The sequence below is a fragment of the Aspergillus oryzae genome, chromosome 2 (genome assembly GCF_000184455.2).
Source record: "Aspergillus oryzae RIB40 DNA, chromosome 2".
NCBI lineage: Eukaryota > Fungi > Ascomycota > Eurotiomycetes > Eurotiales > Aspergillaceae > Aspergillus > Aspergillus oryzae.
Window position 1 is genome coordinate 5,097,545 of NC_036436.1, and position 18,505 is coordinate 5,116,049.

Consider the following 18,505-nt stretch of genomic DNA (forward strand, 5'->3'; position numbering starts at 1 on the left):
CGCGGGGATCGAGAAAGCGGGGTGACGTATGTCTCGAGAACACGGGCTGTTGTGCTGGAGTCTTGAATCTTGCGATTGCTGTAGAGATGGAAGTCCGGTAGCCCGAAAACATAGGGGAAAGAAAGATCGAGGGTGGAAACGGTGCGGGGAGAAAGTAATTTAATGATCCGTCGCAATCGCAGGAATGGTTGACTCCAACCGGCCAAAATGATAGGGTGCCTGAGGCTGCTGTTAATGGGGTAGGGCGTAAATTGCGTGCTTGCGCTTTTATGTTCCATCCTCAGGCATCCAGGCATGGGTCCCGCGATTACTCAGAGACACGAAACCCCACTCAATCAATTAATTGCCGTATCAGGAGACGCGTAAGATCACGCGTCTGGCCATTGTTTAATTGACAGCTTGATCGAAGATGATCGCATTGCTCTGACTCCCAACAACCTGATTTCCGATCTCCTTTGATGAGTCAAGCGCTATGGTGTCTTGTCCGATATGCGGAAACTCTGTACCATCTCTGAAAATCAACGACCATATTGATTCCAATTGTCAAAACTTTATTGATGAGCCAACGCCCAGCACTGGGGACCTGACTTCCTCTCAGAAGACACAGGTCCCCAGCTTTTTCCAGCCTACCTCTGCTCGAAAAGCATCCACCCAATCCAACTCGCACCCCGATTCCTCGCCTTCGCAGAATGCTACCCGTAAGAGACCCTCGGCGCCTGAAGCGGAAATAGTAACAGATGGCAACAAGAAGACGAGAAACGATACAGAGCAATTTGTGAAGAGGCCGAAAGTGAGCGCATTGCAGAAGGCAGCGCCGTTAGCAGAGCGCATGCGGCCTCGGACTCTCGATGATGTCTGCGGTCAAGACCTCGTTGGTCCCCACGGCGTTCTTCGTGGGCTCATTGAACATGACCGGGTCCCAAGCATGATATTATGGGGTGGTCCCGGAACGGGTAAAACAACAATTGCGAGGGTTATCGCTTCAATGGTTGGGAGCAGATTCGTGGAGATCAACAGTACCAGCAGTGGAGTTGCAGAGTGCAAGAAGATATTCTCTGACGCCAAGAGCGAACTTAACCTTACGGGAAGAAAGACTATCATCTTCTGTGACGAGATCCACCGCTTCTCTAAATCACAACAAGATGTCTTCTTGGGGCCGGTAGAAAGTGGCCAAGTCACTCTTATCGGTGCTACAACGGAAAATCCTTCCTTCAAAGTCCAGAATGCACTGCTGTCCAGATGTAGGACTTTCACACTGACAAAGCTTACTGATGAAGATGTCAAATCTATATTGGACCGAGCTTTGCAGGTGGAGGGGCCAAATTATTCGCCTTCTGCCCTGGTAGATGACGAGTTAATCAACTACCTCGCAAAGTTTTCTGACGGGGATGCCCGGACCTCCCTCAATCTTCTGGAGCTCGCTATGGATTTATCAAAACGCCCGGGGATCACTAAGGAAGAGCTAAAGCGATCTTTGACGAAAACTCTTGTCTACGATCGTGCGGGTGACCAACATTATGATACCATTTCCGCCTTTCACAAGTCCCTCCGGGGCAGCGATCCGGATGCTGCCCTGTATTACCTCGCCCGCATGATTCAGTCGGGAGAAGACCCACTCTACATTGCTCGCCGTCTGATCGTAGTGGCATCGGAAGACATTGGTTTGGCAGATAACAGTATGCTCACTCTGGCTATTTCTACCCATTCGGCCGTTGAGAAAATCGGGCTCCCAGAGGCGCGGATCAACCTTGCACATGCGACCGTCGCTATGGCGTTATCAAAGAAGAGTACCCGGTCATACAGAGGTCTCAACAATGCGTTCGCGGCATTGGCAGAGCCAGGTATTGCCGGGCTTCCGATTCCAATTCATCTACGGAATGCTCCTACTCGGTTGATGAAGGAACTAGGATATGGGAAGGAGTACAAGTACAATCCGAACTATTTGAATGGCGAGGTAGCACAGGAATACTTGCCTGAGGAGCTCCAAGGCCGGAAATTCCTTGAAGATCTCGACCTTGGTCATCAGGTTGACCAGGATCTCAATCGTCAGCGTTGAGAAATACGTCCTTATCAACTAAAGTACCTACCTTGTCTCCCAAGCTGAGGCATTATGCACATGAATGCGACAGCCGAGCATTCTCAGTTGGAACTAAGATCTTTATAAGCCAGACACCGACTTTGGTTGTTAGACTACAAAGCCGCTCGAATTGCAGCCTCAACTGTCCCGAAGGATGAGCCCCCAATGGTAGTAACTGGTCTGGCTGGAAATTCATTCAATGGCATGCCCATTGACAGACAGACGAATGAACGATTTTGGCGAACCCGGCGCGGACGAAACTACAAGCTCGACCAGCACTCGCTGAAGAATATGAAGGCATCTTTGGACTGCGATGTGACAGTCGCAATAGGGTATACTACCATTGCTTCACGAGTGGTACAACCTTGGGTTTTTGGAACTCCCAGGCAACGAGTATGGTTCTGGTACGGGCTAACTGAACCTGAAGGTAACCAACCTTAGGATGTAAAAGTGCGGAATGTAGATAAACAGACTTATGTTCAGCTGTAAACAAATCTGATCCGTTTGTAAGATCTGAATGTGTTGATGTAGAAAGTTCAGTGTCACAGTAAACAAACCACCGCTTTGATTGACTTACTTAGTCGCGTCTCCGCAGCCCGACAACTTGACCGTTAGGCAATCAATCCTTCCATCCCCACAACAACCACACGGCTCAGAATAATTCTCCGACCTAATTCACTACAACCAAAACCATTGTCACTTCTACTTTGATTCCATAGAACATCTGCCTCTTTTGACAAATTCATCGCATCCCGGTGCTTTTCACCGGCGAATCACCCACCGCGGGATCTCCCTCATAACCATCAACAACAACGACGACCATGGCGTCGCAAGGGTTCGGCTCGCGCTCATTCGCCTCCACAAGGCTACCTGACCGATCTATGAACGCCAATCCAACTCCCTTCGCCGCGTCTACCTTCTCCCGTCAACGACTAGCTCCAGGTTCAGGCGACCAAGGAGCCGACGCAGCAAGATCATCGCAACAGGCGCCACAGCCACCAGTGCATTCACAGACCCACGGCCCTTCGCAGGACTCCAATCCCCTGAGTCGATTAACAGAGGAACAACGGGAAGAGATCAATGAAGCTGTATGACCCCCTTGTTACACTCTCGCAAGCAAAGGGGGGGGAAGGCCAGCAAGAAAGCTAACATAAACACACTTCTTCTCAACTGAACAGTTTACCCTCTTCGACCTCGACCGCGACCAACACCTCGACTATCATGAACTTCGCGTCGCCTTTCGCGCCCTAGGCTTTACTCTCCCCAAGCAAGAACTCATCTCCCTTCTCACCACCTACGGCGTACCCCGTCCTCAAGTCCAGCAGCAATCCTCAGCCCAGCAACAACAACAGGCCAAGACCGCTCCCGCCACGAATCCCCAGCACCCGTCCAATCTGCTCATGCCCCTCTCTGCGTTCCAGGCCGTGACGGCGCTGAAGATCCTGGAGCGCGACCCCCGGGATGAGATTTTGCGAGCGTTCGAGCTCTTCGACGAGGGTGGCAAGGGGTACATCGATCTGGAGGATCTGAGACGAGTTGCGCGGGAGTTGGGCGAGACAGGCCTCGAGGAAGAGGAACTCAGAGCTATGATTGAGGAGTTTGATCTGGAGGGTGTGGGTGGTGTCACCCGGGAGGCGTTTGTGAGTATATGTTGGCAGTGATTCCGTTTCTTTTATCTTTCTTTTGCCCCATCTCCTTTTTGTTTACGGTGTAAAATTTTTGATTGTGTAGTGCCTTCTGTTGCGAGATTTTCTTTTGTTGGTTGGACTTGGCTTTGTGGCTCGATCCTGGGGATTGATTAAAGCCTACTTACGTTGTGTCCGGGCAATAACTTCTTATGCCCTGAGAATCACTGGATTGTGCGAACGGATAGTATCATTCTGTACATTCGTTCTGCATTGTCCGTTTTTCTTTTTCTTTTTCTTTCTCTTGGCAGCATTTCGTATTTGTTGGATGTTTCCCTTGGGCATTGGATGGGCGCCTATCGGTTGTGGGATTTCCCCCTTTGGATGAATTATATACGATTCCATTGAGTCTTGATTTATTGTGTGTTGGTGTCGGTCATTGTAATTGAAAGATTGGTGCTATTATAGACTTGTGTCTGTAGATACGCAGTTGCTTGGACTCCTAATGGTGGTGACTCATAATTTACAGCAATCAATATCTATCGTACTCCCAACACCAAAGGAGTGCGTGTCTCAATTATACAAGGGCACTATTTATGAACCAGCCCGATAGCAAACATGAGAAAGAAAGAACACCAAATCCCAAGACCATTGAATACCGAAAGAGGGGGGAGAGAGGTAGAAGATGAGGAAAATAGGTATAGAGCAAACATGATATGTCACCAAGTCTTTCATGCAGGTGCCACATATTACTATACTCACGCCGGAGCCAAAAGAGAACGGAAAGAAAAATGCCATCAGTATGCAATATTCGCAGATTCGTCATGAGAATTCGTGTCAGATGAAGTGTAAATGTATATATAACAACATATAACTCAATCAAGCATATCGAGGTGCCTGGTTACCATATGCTGGGGGGGGATATGGGGGCGGAGGGTCTGCAAGCCCCTGATATCCACGCGACGGCCCACTGGGCCACTGATTCATGGGGATCGGTTGCTGCATAGGACGAGCCCAGGGTCCATATGGACCGGCAGGTGGTGGTATGGGCTTTGCAGTCGGTCGTGCCCGACGACAGCGGTTGATCAAACACCAGAGAATTGACAGAACAATTAGGCCCCCTACACCACACGCAACGCCAATGACTAGGGTCTTGTGGTCATCAATCCAGCCCTTGACGCTAGAACCGTCGCATTTTCCGTTCTTGCAATGGCCACCACCGCTACAAGGGGTGCCGTCCAAGAAGTTTTGGTTGACGCCGTAGCATTGACCAAATGTGTTTGAGGAGCAGACCACTTCACAGGACGAGCCATATGCAGAACAAGCGTACGTCTCGTTGCTGTGCAGCAAGCTACCCATGACGGACCGACACTGGTAATCTCGACTAGTACACTGTCCGCTGGCGCAAGTTAGGCCGGCCGAGGAATCGCCACATTTCGTTCCATCTTTCTTGAAGGAATCAGAAGGGCAAGTACTCGAAGTACCGCTGCACGTTTCTTCCTCATCACATTCACCACGGCTGGCTCGGCAGACGGTTCCAGCAGAGGAGAATTGGCACTTCGAACAGCAGCTGTCATTGGCATCATCGCAAACCGCGCCGCTCTTGAACTTACACGTTTTGGCATCACAGCAGCTATTGTCTCCGCAGGATTCTTCCCCGCCACAGTCGCAGTCTTCGCCCGACTCAACAATGCCATTGCCACATTGATGGCCAGTATAGGTGGTGACCCCCCGGTTGTCAGAAAGGCAACTGGACTTGACACTATTGCCACCCAGGGCCGAGCAAATGTTTCCGATCGTACACTTGGAAAACTCTGTGATATCTGTGCCCGTGGTCGGGTTCATAATATACTGGCCCCTTGCATCACAGGAGGACGCAGTCAAAGGACAGCATTGCGATGACGCCTCAAGATTCTGTCCACATGTCTGAGTATCACAATCATGAACCGCTCCGAAAGTGTGACCCGATTCATGGGCAAAGATCTGCCATCCGCCACCTGAGGAGCGGACAACGACGTTGGTACCACTGACTGCGTTCGCGGCATCTGATACAACGTCTGCATTACACAACTGCCCAAGCCATGCCAATCCAACCTCGCTGCCTGTGGGACAGTTGCTCATCAGGGTCCAATAAGCATTGGTGTCCTTTTGCTGCCCACGCCACTTAGAAAACTTATCCAGTCGAGATGAGATATTGCCCTCGGAACACGGCATGTTCCACTCTGCTGAAGCGGGAGGAGTTTCTGGACAATCCTTTTCGGTGATGGTTAGATTGCGTAGACCAATGGAGATATTGAAGGACTTCTCGTAGACATTGGAAGCGCTGTTGACAGTATTTATGATCCATTTTTGAGCGGCTTCTTTGTCATCAAACGAGCCTGTGAAACCACAGTCCGTAGCGATACCGATCAGCGCAACTTTCTTAGTGTTCGGGCAACCAGACGTATCACCAATGGTCGACTTCAAGCTCACACCACCACTGTTGCCCGACACACCCCCAGTGTCAGATTGCCGCTTGGTAAGTCCGAACAGTGAATTTAAAGACATAGCACCCCATTGACTTATGTCCTCCTCGACTTGGAGAATCGGGTGACTTGGGTCGGCATTAAAGCTAAGCTTGTCGGCTTCGCACGACGAGGAAACGGGAAATGAGCGCTTCAAGTCGGTACGTAGTTCCCGGATCATGTCGGAGTCTCGATAGAAAACCATGTATTCACCTTTCCGGTCTGGGATGTCCACATCTTGCTGACGTTTGTTTTGCAGATACGTTGATTTCAACTCGACATGATGCTTATCGTCGTGGATGCTGAAAACTCCTTCGAATAGAGGCTGTGACCCGTCATTTTTCAAGTATATCCGGGCCCATCCTACAGGATCCCACATGCCTTTGCCCCTCCCAAGCAACGCACGGCCTTTAAAGACTTTGTGTTCATGTCGCTGAATTGGCTCTTCACGTTGAATGTTTCCATGGCGGTCTAGGTACTGTACATAGGCGTCTTCGGCTAGGATATCATGGTTCGGTTCTAATTCTAGTTTTATTCGTTGGTTTTTGTCACGCAGGTTGAACGTGACATCAAAATGAGAAAGGTGGTCGACTTGATGCGCGGACGTATGGATCTTGGGATGATCTAGAGTCGAGACACGCTGAATAGCATTTGGCTCTTGCGACCGAGCTGTTCAAAGGTTAGAAACCGGCATAAGCTGAGCAGTTAGGAAAGGAAAATATATGTAAGCCGACCTTCTACATGAGCTGCAAGGAGTGAGATTGCACTGGTAGCAAACCAAAGCGATTGTTTGAACAACCTCATGGCCGCTCTTTGTGGCTAACGCCCAGGGTATTAATCGAATCCGACCGACAGGTGGGCAGTAAGGCAATGTAGTGCGCGGAAAAGTTTAGAGGTCCCTTTGACCAAGTAACATTAACAGCATCAGGCAACAACAATAAAAGCGAAGCCGCCGTTTTAGTGCACCTGACCGAGTTCAATATAAACAAGGTAACTTGACAGTCGCTCTTCCGCACCTCACGGCAAACGGTATAAGCACGCAATATGCAAGCGAACGATAGGGGGATCCTGCCAGGCAACGAGCAATCGGTCAACTCGAGACGCCACGGCGAGACGCTTGGCTGGGGCGCAGCAGTCTTGGCGAATGCGACGATGTGTTGCTGTAACGAGCGAAATCAACAAACCGAACGAGCGTTGTGAGGTAGACGGAATCGGAAATGAAAGGGATAGACCAAGGTTATGGAAGAAAAGAATAGAGAACGAATGGAGGGGGATAGGGAATGGGTTACTGAGAGAGGTTGTCGTGGCGATCAAGCGGCGAAAGCTGAGATTCGGAAGTCGGATTTAATGTCAACACGATGCGGGAGGAATGAAAGAAATTCGGGGTTCACCAGACTAGGCTAAGAGTGGTTTAGGGACGGTCCCTTCGGCTGATTATTGAACGAATTAATTGGTTGTCCGCAGCCTCAGGGTGGTGATCGGCGGGGGAATGGCGCTTACCGTGGCTGGAACTTTTAGTGCTGACAGTATATAAGGAGAGATTAATGGTGTCGGGAGGGACAGAGGAAATGAAGGTATTTTGAAGACAGAATCATCATTGGATAACGTCTCTCCAAGAGTACATCCAATGCTGTCGCGGAGAAATTCCAACCAGGGACCAAGTGGATCAACAAAACGTTCTGAGACGGTAAACAATTCTGCCAGGGTCATGTGTTAAGAAACAGGGTCTAAACTCTAAACGAACAGCCCTACATCACTCACTAGTTATCACTATTGATTAGGCATCGAAATTTCGGCGAAACAGATAAGAGAGAAGAAGGAAAAACCATGGTCTGAATCACGCCAATCATCTTCACTGGTCGGCCCCTGAGACAAGTGATGCAACAACCAAGATCTACAACCATGGTACAACGCGCTTTGCGACTTGACTGAACATCGCATACTATATCCGTCATCCACTCCGGATCAACGAAGTAGATCGGGATTTAATCGATGTCTCACTAGTATTAGTCCGGTGCGGAATGATACACTTCGTGCGCAACAAGTGCAAAGTGTGGAATCAACGCTCCACAACTGGTACAGGCTACACACGGCATGTCCTCGTCCTCATCACTTTCCTCCCAGGAATCACCACCGGTTTTATACGCATTTCTATCCAAGCCCACGATTATTTGAGAACTACTAGAGGTATCGCTGGATGACAGGCGAGGACCCCTGACGTATTGTGTACCAGTTTCTGGTGATGACCGTCCCGTCACTGAAACAGGGAAGTCCGGCCTGCGTCCCATGTCCTGCCTCTGGAACATCTTCTCGATATCTCGTCCACTACTCTGCTTACGCTCCCCAGCTGCATCCACCATGTTGGTCACGGCGACGTTCAAGAGACGGATGTTCCAACCAGCCTTCTCGGGGTGAAGTTTTCGGAACATGGAGGTCACAAGTTCGTGCACAAGCTGTTCCGCCAAGGCGTCAATACTCGCATCGAGGTAAAATACATACTGGGGGAGCGGCGCCGAGCGTGAAATACGGTTGAAGCTGTGAGATTGTGCCTCGCTGGATGTAGGAGGTGGCCGAGGCCTTGTTGACAAACGTAGAGTCCTTGGACGGGCAATCCATCGCATAGTGGATGTTGTTCGAGAAAGGGAACCTTTCGATCGCGAGTCCGCTGCAGCAGCGACATCAGGTTCCTCCTCAGTGAGGTCTGCTCGCATTCGACGGATTAAACTAGCAGTTAGGGAGACCAGCTCTCTTCTAACTTCTTCGAAGGTGCTCAGACCCCCATACGAGTCTTCAATGCTAATCTGGGTCGGTAGGTCCCGAGCTTGGAGCACCTCTGAATTGTCTACACCATGTATTAGACTCCATACCTTCGTACCAATACCTTTGGGGGACCCTGGACCGCCTAGGATCTTATCCAAGAGCACCGGGCCCATCCGAGGAAACAAACGAACGTCTCGGACAGTGACGGTATCATCCCTGGCCGTATCAGAAGCACCCTGACTTAGACTTGACTGGGCCGGATTTTTAAGGTAAGACGTTAATTTCCGAGAAAGTTTAGAACCAATCCCAGGAATTTTTCTTATGTCATGGGCATCAAGGAAGTTGAGCACATTGCTCTGAGCGCCTTGCTCCGCCGCAGTATAAGGCGGAAGAAGGGTTGTTTGATTGTTGGGCTTGTAAATATTACCCACTAATTTGGCGAGGATTTTCGAGGTCGAAATGCCTACTGTGGCAGTGTAGCCCTTTTGTTCTTCCAGTTGCCCACGTAGGTAGGCTGCCAGGTGGGAAGCAACAAGTAGTCTAATATGTAGCGAGTGAGGATCATTTCCCGCCGGAACACATGGCGAGGCAGAATCTGAGGCTACGTTGGGAGCCGCAGGGTAAGTCGAACCATGGAACCCAGTGGCATCGAATGCGAAACCGAGTGTGGGATCCTGACGGTTGAGATGAAAGAACGAGTGTTCTAGATCGTTTCGATTCAGAAGATCCACATTGTATGTAATCATGTCTGTGACATCCAGAAACAACTGTTGTTCTAACATCAGAGATAGGGTTCAAAATTCCACAAACCGTGGGGACGCGACAGCAACCGAAGAGTAAAATAGGAAACCAACCCACCTCATCAAATCCCAGTTTTTCCACTTGCCCGCTCCAGCAGAAGGCACGGAGGAACAGGTAGAGACTCTTTGACGCATCACGAAATTTAGTTAGGTCTTCACCAAGGACGATGACAAGCTCTGGACAAATCTGCCGGGCTTCCTTGATCAGTTGCAGCTTGCGTAATCCCCTTCTACGAGCCTCGTAGTTACAGGTCACTACGATCTGTTTCTGTTGAACGGCTAAAGGAAGGGTCTTCAACACCGGCTGCTCCACCTCAAAAACCGAAGCATAGAAACAGTCATAGTCCTGTTATGAAAGAAGCGAATAAATAGGTAAGTATATGATTAATCCTGTTCATTACCTGGCTGGTGCTGGGCTGGACTAACAAAGTGGATTATAATTCGGTGATCATCACGGGGCGGTACCACAGCCATTCAGTCAACTGCGAGTGACAGCGAAGGGATTCTGTTGGTGTGAGTGAGTGGAAATAATCATCATGCAGGATTCGTGCATGATTGATAGGCGTAAAGAAGGAATGTTCTCCATGTGATCCCAAAGTCTTGATTGGCTTGGAAGAAAAGGCTGGGGAGGTTGTGGCTGGACTCTTCTTTTTAGGGAGTGCTTGCTCAAGTCAACCGGAGATACATTTCTCCTGGCCTAAAGAAGACTAGTCGCGTCTCAGTGCCCCACTTAGCCTCGTGTCCCAACAGGGATCTTTTTATAGTACCTCATCATACCGTCCGGTGACAATACCTGAATGCTATAAATATCCTTCACTGCCGTTGAATCCCACTCGACTTTAAATCGTTGTGGATAGAGGGTATATAGAAAGAAAAGAATCCACCATGATTCAAATCAGACGATCAAACTGGATCGGTAGAATCTTTCCAAATGGATCAGCCACGCGTTCAGAGTCAGATTTAGACTATGTAATCTTATTTAAAAAAAAAAAAAAAAAAAGTTAAAACATGGATCTAGTCTGTCTACAGCGGCGGATCCTTCGTTCACCTGTTGATACTGTGAATGGGTCCCGACGAGCAACGATTGCTGATGCGGCGTCAATAGTTCTATTTATTATTAGAAGAGTCGCAACGCTGTGTAGTACCGCAGCATTATTATTATACGCCGGTTTTTTACGGAGTATGATCTCCAATTTTTGAAATTAATTTTGTAAATCCGGAAACCTCATTGCAAGCGGCGTTGAAGGTAATTTTTTTTTCCTCTCTTTTATTTTTAATTTATCTTTTTAAGCTCTACCTTTTTTTGCTTTTCTTTTCTCACGTTTAAATTTTTTTTTCTTATATACATATTGAGAAGCTGCCACATGGTGTAGAAAGAAAAGAAACTCTCTCTCTCCTCATCTTCATCTTAGGATGACCCGCCGTTGGTGATCGACAGTCCAGTTCCAACCCCTCCAGGCTCCGATGTGGTCTTCCTAAAATAGGAAACTCTCACATTGGCGCCCACGTCGTCTCCTCTTTTTACTCCAGTGCTATCCGCCACTCATCTTACTTACTTAGGCCCTTATACCTTGCAACTGTGATCACTCTTAGTTTGATGCATTAGACTTCCTCTTATTACCTAGTTACCTGTCTTTCACATCACTTCTGGTCTTATTGAGTGCGGGGCGCACCTAATCCTCGTCCGTCGGCCTCTAGAGTCACCACTTCTTTTGCTCCTCTATTCATCGACCCTGTCTTCTTCCTTTTCTTCTTCTTCTTTCGTCTCTTCCTATTACCCTCTCTCCATCTCTGTCCACCTTGAGCTCTTTTGCTGAAGGACTCATCGCCATGCTTCTTGCCCCCATGCAACCGCCAATGTCACACTATCCTCCTTCTGAAGCAGGTCGAACGACCTCGCAAACAACTATGCCCACAGTCCCTCAGACCTCACCATGTCCGTCGACAGTCTCTCACTCGAACCTGTCCTGCAGCCTGTCATCCAATGTGACAAGTAACCGACGACCTACCATGAGACCCAAACTTACCCTCCAAACGACATCACTTCCCATGACTTTCGGCACTTCTTCAACGGGATTGTCTCTTTCGCTTGCTACCGGACCGGCAGCGTCTCCCACGGTTCGCAACACTTTTAAGAATGCCTATGAAGTCGCTGTACCATCCTCTGCCACCGCTTCCCCCTCAAGATCATCCAGTCACCGGTTCAGCAAACCCTCGTCACCATATACCACAAATAGCCCTTATCAGCTCCCTCTTGGAGTCAAAAGCATTCTTCGCAACTCGCCGTTAGAACCCACCTGCAGGCGCCGGGGCTCGGTGGCCGCGAACGGGCCCAATGGAGGACCGGGCTCACGCCGTGTTTTTTTCCCCGCCAAGAAACAAGTAAGCTATCGGCAGCCACTGGAAGAGGAAATCCAAACCGTGCGCTATACCGCGCGCCACTCCGATATCACAAATCAACCCAATCCTGAATCCCACGAAGCTGGCTCCGAGGAGGATTCAGATTCGAACACGAGCGCAGAGCCGTCCGATGCGAGCACGTCGGATGACGATACGGAGGCAAAATCGAGCAATAACCCCTTGAAATCAGTCGGAAAGAAGAAGCGGAAGCACTTGAGTGCGGAAAAACAAATCCGGGCAGTTGCTCTAATGGATGGGATTGACAAAGATGGCGCCTCCACTCCGCAAACACCATGTCAAAATCGAGCCAAACGTCGCTGCGAATGGAGATGGACCTTAGGACCACTAGAGATACGGGATGGAAATGCTCAACCTTCGCAGGCTGAAGAGAAGACAACATCCAACCCGACGGAAACTATATCGAATATATCCCCTGCCTCTATTGCCACAACAATATCCCCGGACAACGAGAATGACAGTCCTAGATCCTGGGTCTCGAACCTTACGTCTTTGTCCAGCATCTCAGAGCAAAATCCCAGTCCAGATTCATCCATCGCTTTCGAGGTCGTCGCAAATGATGATTGCAAGAGTAACATGTCTCACGAAGCTGAACGAGCGCACGCGAATCCAGTCCAATGACGAGCGACGAAATGGAAACCAAGCATGCATTGATGAGTTTAGGAATTCCGATTATGATTTATGCATATAGAAGGCATGGGACCATGAGCCTTTCAGCAATCATCTCTCCATACATACATACACATGTTTATATACCTTTCAGGTTGAGTTTGGTTGATGTTTCCAGAGCATTCTTGATTGATTTTTCTTTACATTGGGAGTTACACGAGAAAGCCTTTGCTTGTTTGATACCAACAAGGTTGGCGGCATGATGCCATTGCATATATATATACATTTCTGTTTCCCATTACAGCATATACATACCTATACATTACTACTTACTATTCTAATAAATATCTACGGAGATACTTGAGAAACCATCACTATCCTACCTTACTTCGTACCATGTTTGACTCCATCTCAGATCCTCGTGCGACACGAATACGACTGCCGATCAAGTCGTATTAATAGAGAAACATGTGGATCTGGGAATCCACATTCCGTATTTAGACTCTACCGATCTGGTATTTCATGAATAAGAATACGCACACCGTTGAGGACAAATAAACACTTTCAGCGGTGAATCAGCAAAAATGCCAAAAGAAACAAATAGTTCAAGTAGACTAATGCAGTGTACGAATTTAATTGCCAACCCAACTCCGTGACATCATAATCATGCAGCGTCAGCAAGCCCTAATGTACAGCCAAAACTCAAAAGATTGAAAATAAATAAATGAAAATTTGAACACTCCATACACCATACAGGTAAAATCATTCCATGATTCGTGAAAGCATCAAGAATAGATAAATATGGATACAGTAAACACATACACCGCACTTTAATTACCAGTCTCGGTCTCAATATCGGGCTCCCGGCCAGTCAGATTGCCAGTGAACCTGTTCCTCACTTTCCGCAGCGCAAACTTTGCCTCATCACGCGCGAAAACCGCGTTACGAGCCGGTTTCCACTGCATCATGCCGCGCTGTTGTCGTTGCTCACTGCGTCGATTGGCCTTCTTCGTATGCTTATTCTCCTTACTTGAGCCAGCGAGACTATCTTCGGTGGTGGAGGGTGGAGTATCCGTAGAGGTGAGCTGAGAGCCATTCGCAGTAGAGAGTCGTTGCTCTGTGGAGGTCTCAGTCCTGCTGGATGAGGAGACGGAGGAGCCCTCGTCATCGTCGTCCTCTTCTTCGGGGTGTACAGCCTCCACGGAATGGCCATCAGCGGAGTACGGTGGCTTGTCGCGGCCGGGCTCGGCGACCTTGTGTCCGTCGTGATCCATGAATGCGCTAGGGTCGTTGCCGAATGCGCCGCTCCAATCCTGCCCTTGTTTGTCAATCCATTGGCGGCGTTCTTTGGGGTCGGCGTGCTTCAGGACGTCGCGGCCGTCGACTAGTGATCTTTCATGCATTTGTTCCGTTTCTTCTGGGACCTCGAGGGAGATGCTTCGGGGCCGTACGCCCTCCGCGATGCACGCTTCCCATGTTTCGTAGGTCTCACGGGAGTGGTTGTCCACGACGTAGTGTTCATGAGACTCGTCGATGCCGGGAGTGAAGCGACATGTGAACTGGAGTCGACCGATGATCTGGAGGTCTTCCAGTCCTGGCTCTCGTTTGGCTTCCCAGTTTTCTTCTGTGATGTAGTTCTGTGTGAGTCGCTTTCCGTTCTTCGTTGACCAGAGGGGTAGATCGACGGGAGTGTCTTCGTTGTCGACCAGGTGCTGGAGCCAGAGGACTGCGTAGGCTGCAGCGCCATGTTTTCCTGGTGAGTAGAACTCGAATACAACTGGAGATCTGTAGCGATGCTTTACGGGGAGTCGGATACTCTTATGGAGAGATCCGTTAGTCAAGTTGAAAGAAGTATCCTGCCCTTCGATTGAAGCCACGTATCGTGGGATCTTGCCGCTGCTGCCACCCGTCCGTAGCTTAATCTTAGCGCGATGGTTGAAGTTCTTCGCGATGATTTTATCCGAGGCGAACTCAAACGTACCGACATCCCATCCAAGCATGTTAGGAGGTAGCCGGGTTTCAACATGCCGTAAGAGTAGTGAGATGCGAATTCGTCCGTATCCAATGCCGCCATCAAGAGGGTACCATCGGGTAACTTGCGAGCTCGTCTGGAGGATTTCTGATAGCTTTAAAGGTACCACGCCCAGAATCGGATCATGCTCTCGGTAGCGCTGATCCCTAACAGTCACGGTGACGATGGCCGAACGCCAGTCTCGAACAAATCGCTCCGTGCCTGCGTTGAATATAGGCTTTGAGCTGACAGCTTTCGGCCGGGTACGATAGACCTGCAAATTTACTATTAGCTTCAGTTATTCTTAAGTAAAATAGGTGGATTCAGAGATTACCAGCTGATCATTTAAGATAATCTTGCAATAGCTGGTTGGCAGGTCTCCTCCCTCTTCTTCCGTATTCTCTCCATATGGCTTCGCCGGTTCATATTCTCTTCCTTTTCGATACCGGCTACCCTTGATATTTGCAAGTTGCAGGTTCACAATTTGATGAACCACAATACTAAGAATGCCACTAGGCCAGAGCGGGTCCGGTGGCGTGTGAGTGACAGCATCCTCCTCCTCATTGGTGATGACTCCTTTATCATCTTGAAATTGAGGGTTATCCCTGAGGTTCTCGGGTAAGTCTTTCTTTTTGCCGTCAGTCCTTAGCTCTGGCCTCAGTTTCGGTTTTCCAAAAAAGCCGACTTCCCAGTGTAGCTCACCGGGCATCTCGCTGCCCTCGTTGAGACCCTGCAGCTTAGATACTTGGGGATACATCCGCGCTGGATGTTGGATCATCTCACGGATCGGCAGCTCAACCTTACCAACAATATCATCTGCTGTGTTGCGGTCTGAATCCCATAGCTCAACACTTAGATTCTCGTCCGCACTGATAAGTTCCGGATTCACAAGTAGTGCTGCAGTTTCTTCCCAAACTGGATTCAAGTCGTCTGTGATCACCCTTGTACAATACATAGGCTTGCCGTACTTTGAGAAAGAAAGATTTATGTATGGGTCGCTACCACCACCGTAGCTGCCACGTCTATCTTGCTTGCTTAGCCCAATTGCACGGTGAATACGAACCCACATGATACCCAAAGCTTGAGTCTCCTTGATAATATCGTCGCCTTTGAGTATCATACTGAGGTCCATTGTCATCGATTTGGGAGCCGCAAAGAGACCGCACGCCGTACCAATGGCATAGTTGACGAAATTCGAGATAAGAGGGAGGTTCAAAATATTGACGCCAGCTTTGAACATCGGCATACATCCGGCTCTGACATGAGGAATTCCCACAAGACTGAAAGTCATATCCTTCATAAAGGGTGCTTCGGGCATCAACTGAAATCTGATCCGGACAGTGCCCACCATCTCAATCAACTCCACAAAAACCGGGAAAGGAACCCCGAAAAGGCCTCTGATACCCAGATAAAAGACCAACTGCATATGCATGTTACGTGCTTTGGACGAAGCGGTTTGGCCGGTCGGCTTTGCGTGGTAAGCAAAGGAAGCTTCTATATTATAATAACTGCCGCCCTCCTCCATAGCGGCGGCTTCTTGAGGGTCTTTATTCTTGAGATTCTCTTCACGGACGTTGTCCTTGATGTGCTGTACGTGTTCGTCCGGAAGAGCTCGCAGACTCAATATTCGTAAGGGATTGTTCCCTTGGTCAATTTCGGCAATCCGAACGTTCTCAACCACGCTAGGAGCGGACGCCTGCATAATATCCTCGATGGTATCGGCAATAGGCGACAACATTTCCGGGTTAATCAAACCCCAAATGACTCCAAGAAACGAATTCATCCACTCAACAGATTCAGGCAGGAGATTAGCAATAGCCTAGAGCATGAAATATCAGTATTTTGAGTATCAGACGAAGACAGAAGTTCGACCTACTATTTGCCCTCGAAGTTTCTCGCTGCTCCATTCCATCTCTCGGCCACTCCGAATGACTTCTTGTACCCAGAGCCACACACCACTTGCAATGCAGGCAGCCAAGGGGAAGAGAGCCCAAAGCGAGCCACCAAACATCCGGCCCACGAAGAGGATTCCAAATACGATACCTATACATAGTCCAGTCCCTCTTTTCTCTAGTTGGTCATACATAGGCTTGTAGGAAATGGACGGGGTTGGATGAAAGAGGACATTCGTGATTTCTCCGTGGAGTGGGACGTCGGAAGTAGTACCCTCTGCGATGGGGTCCGGGGGTGCCGTTATATCCTGGTTTTCTTTATAGTCCTTGAGGCTTTGGCTTGGGGAGGTCCTGACATCCTTTATTTTTGCATAAGCTGTCAGTTTGGGCTAGTCATGAGAGAGTTAATCCGTGTTGGATACTAACCGTTGGCTTTCCAAGGTTGGCATTGGGAACTACCAACTACGGCCAGATTCAGCAATTAGAACGGTTTTCAAACGAGTAAGGACATGGCATTTTGTAATACATACCTTGGGATTCTTCACCACTTCCATCGAATCCGCATCCTGATCTTCAACCTCTATCTCGCGACCAGTTGTCGGGTCCGTAACCATACGGGTTTTACCTTTGCCAGGTCTCTTCCGCGGCTTATGAGGCTTCGCCTCTCCGCGGGCATCTTCTTCCTTTTCCCTCGCAGTGACAGCCTCCTCATGGGCTTTACGGTCCTGCTTATCTTTTTCCAAGTGCTCTAGGAACTTTTGGATGGTGGGAACCGGGTTGTGTGTACCATAATGTTCTCCTACGCGATGGTTTTTGGGAGAATCAACCCCGGAAGTATGGGGTCCCATGCTGACGATAAGCTTAGCAAGGGTGTCTATGAGTAGAAGTTATGGATGAAAGTCAAGAGGAAAACTGAGGAACAAGGCAAGTCAAACAGTGACCCGAGCTTTCATTCTAGATTTGAACGCTCTCGAGTCCTGTGTTGAGCGGAGATCAAGGGGGGCAGAAGGAATTGAGTTAAACGGAATTAAAGATGAAAGAGTATTTGAAAGCAATGAGTGAGTTCTAGTCTGTGTCTTGTGTGAGAGGAACAGCCGCTCTGGTGAAGTAATGGCATCGTTCCAGCCCTACCGTACGAAGAACTACGTCATTGTGGAGGAACCCCCAAACGTCAGCCAATGTCCGGTGGAGTTGGAAGATGTATGGACGGTCCAGTAACAGGAAATAAGAGTCGCACTAGAAGTTAGAAACAGACTGAAGGCACCAAGGTATACACAGGACAGATGCCATGTGGATGTCACTGATTAGGACCGTCTCTCATCAAGGCCGAGATGGTCTTGGCATACATGATGAATTGGCCCATTGAACTTGGCCGATATCGCCAATAGCTGTTGGTATCCCCTCCCAAGTAAGCTTTTATTTCTCTGAAGTGTAATAATATGAGACGACTCATCATGGGTATGTCCAGATCACTTCCGATAGAACGGTTGTGGTTTGATTTCTTCAAAAGAATTGCTCTGTGAAATGGTATCATCCCGACTGGTCGCAAGCTTGTCGACAGCACGGGACGATCCTTGAGTGATGATGTCACACAGCGACTATCTATATTTATATCTTCATTATGGGTTGAGAGATCAACCATTTAAATACCATGAGATTGCGTGTACATAGCTATACATCCTTGAAGTGATCGAGAAAGTGGTAGTGTACAGTTAGTAAATATATCCCCAAGCAATATATCTATCCACCGTAGAGGGACATCGAGTGAACAAGGTAGCCGAGACTTTGTTTATTGCTGTGGTGCTACAA

General features: G+C 48.9%; 4 protein-coding genes across 4 annotated transcripts; 2 read left to right on the plus strand and 2 right to left on the minus strand.

The window, feature by feature from the left end:
• Positions 1 to 472: 472 nt before the first annotated feature.
• AO090003001104 (ssDNA-dependent ATPase MGS1) lies at positions 473 to 2,056 on the plus strand (the record flags this gene model as incomplete). The annotated part of the gene is made up of 1 exon (XM_001820149.1): positions 473 to 2,056. The coding sequence occupies one exon, from the start codon at positions 473 to 475 to the stop codon at positions 2,054 to 2,056; it is 1,584 nt and encodes a 527-aa protein (XP_001820201.1).
• Positions 2,057 to 2,898: 842 nt separating this feature from the next.
• cdc31 (putative cell division control protein Cdc31) lies at positions 2,899 to 3,738 on the plus strand (the record flags this gene model as incomplete). Its single annotated transcript, XM_001820150.1, has 2 exons — positions 2,899 to 3,165; positions 3,256 to 3,738. 2 exons carry the CDS (start codon positions 2,899 to 2,901, stop codon positions 3,736 to 3,738), a joined length of 750 nt encoding a protein of 249 aa, XP_001820202.1.
• Positions 3,739 to 4,581: 843 nt separating this feature from the next.
• On the minus strand, positions 4,582 to 9,139 carry AO090003001107 (uncharacterized protein; the record flags this gene model as incomplete). Its single annotated transcript, XM_023235173.1, has 3 exons — positions 4,582 to 6,846; positions 7,263 to 7,530; positions 8,706 to 9,139. 3 exons carry the CDS (start codon positions 9,137 to 9,139, stop codon positions 4,582 to 4,584), a joined length of 2,967 nt encoding a protein of 988 aa, XP_023090217.1.
• A 4,484-nt stretch (positions 9,140 to 13,623) lies between these two features.
• Positions 13,624 to 17,544, minus strand: AO090003001108 (C2 domain protein; the record flags this gene model as incomplete). The annotated part of the gene is made up of 4 exons (XM_023235174.1): positions 13,624 to 15,078; positions 15,139 to 16,623; positions 16,681 to 17,085; positions 17,227 to 17,544. 4 exons carry the CDS (start codon positions 17,542 to 17,544, stop codon positions 13,624 to 13,626), a joined length of 3,663 nt encoding a protein of 1,220 aa, XP_023090218.1.
• Between the last annotated feature and the right edge of the window lie 961 nt (positions 17,545 to 18,505).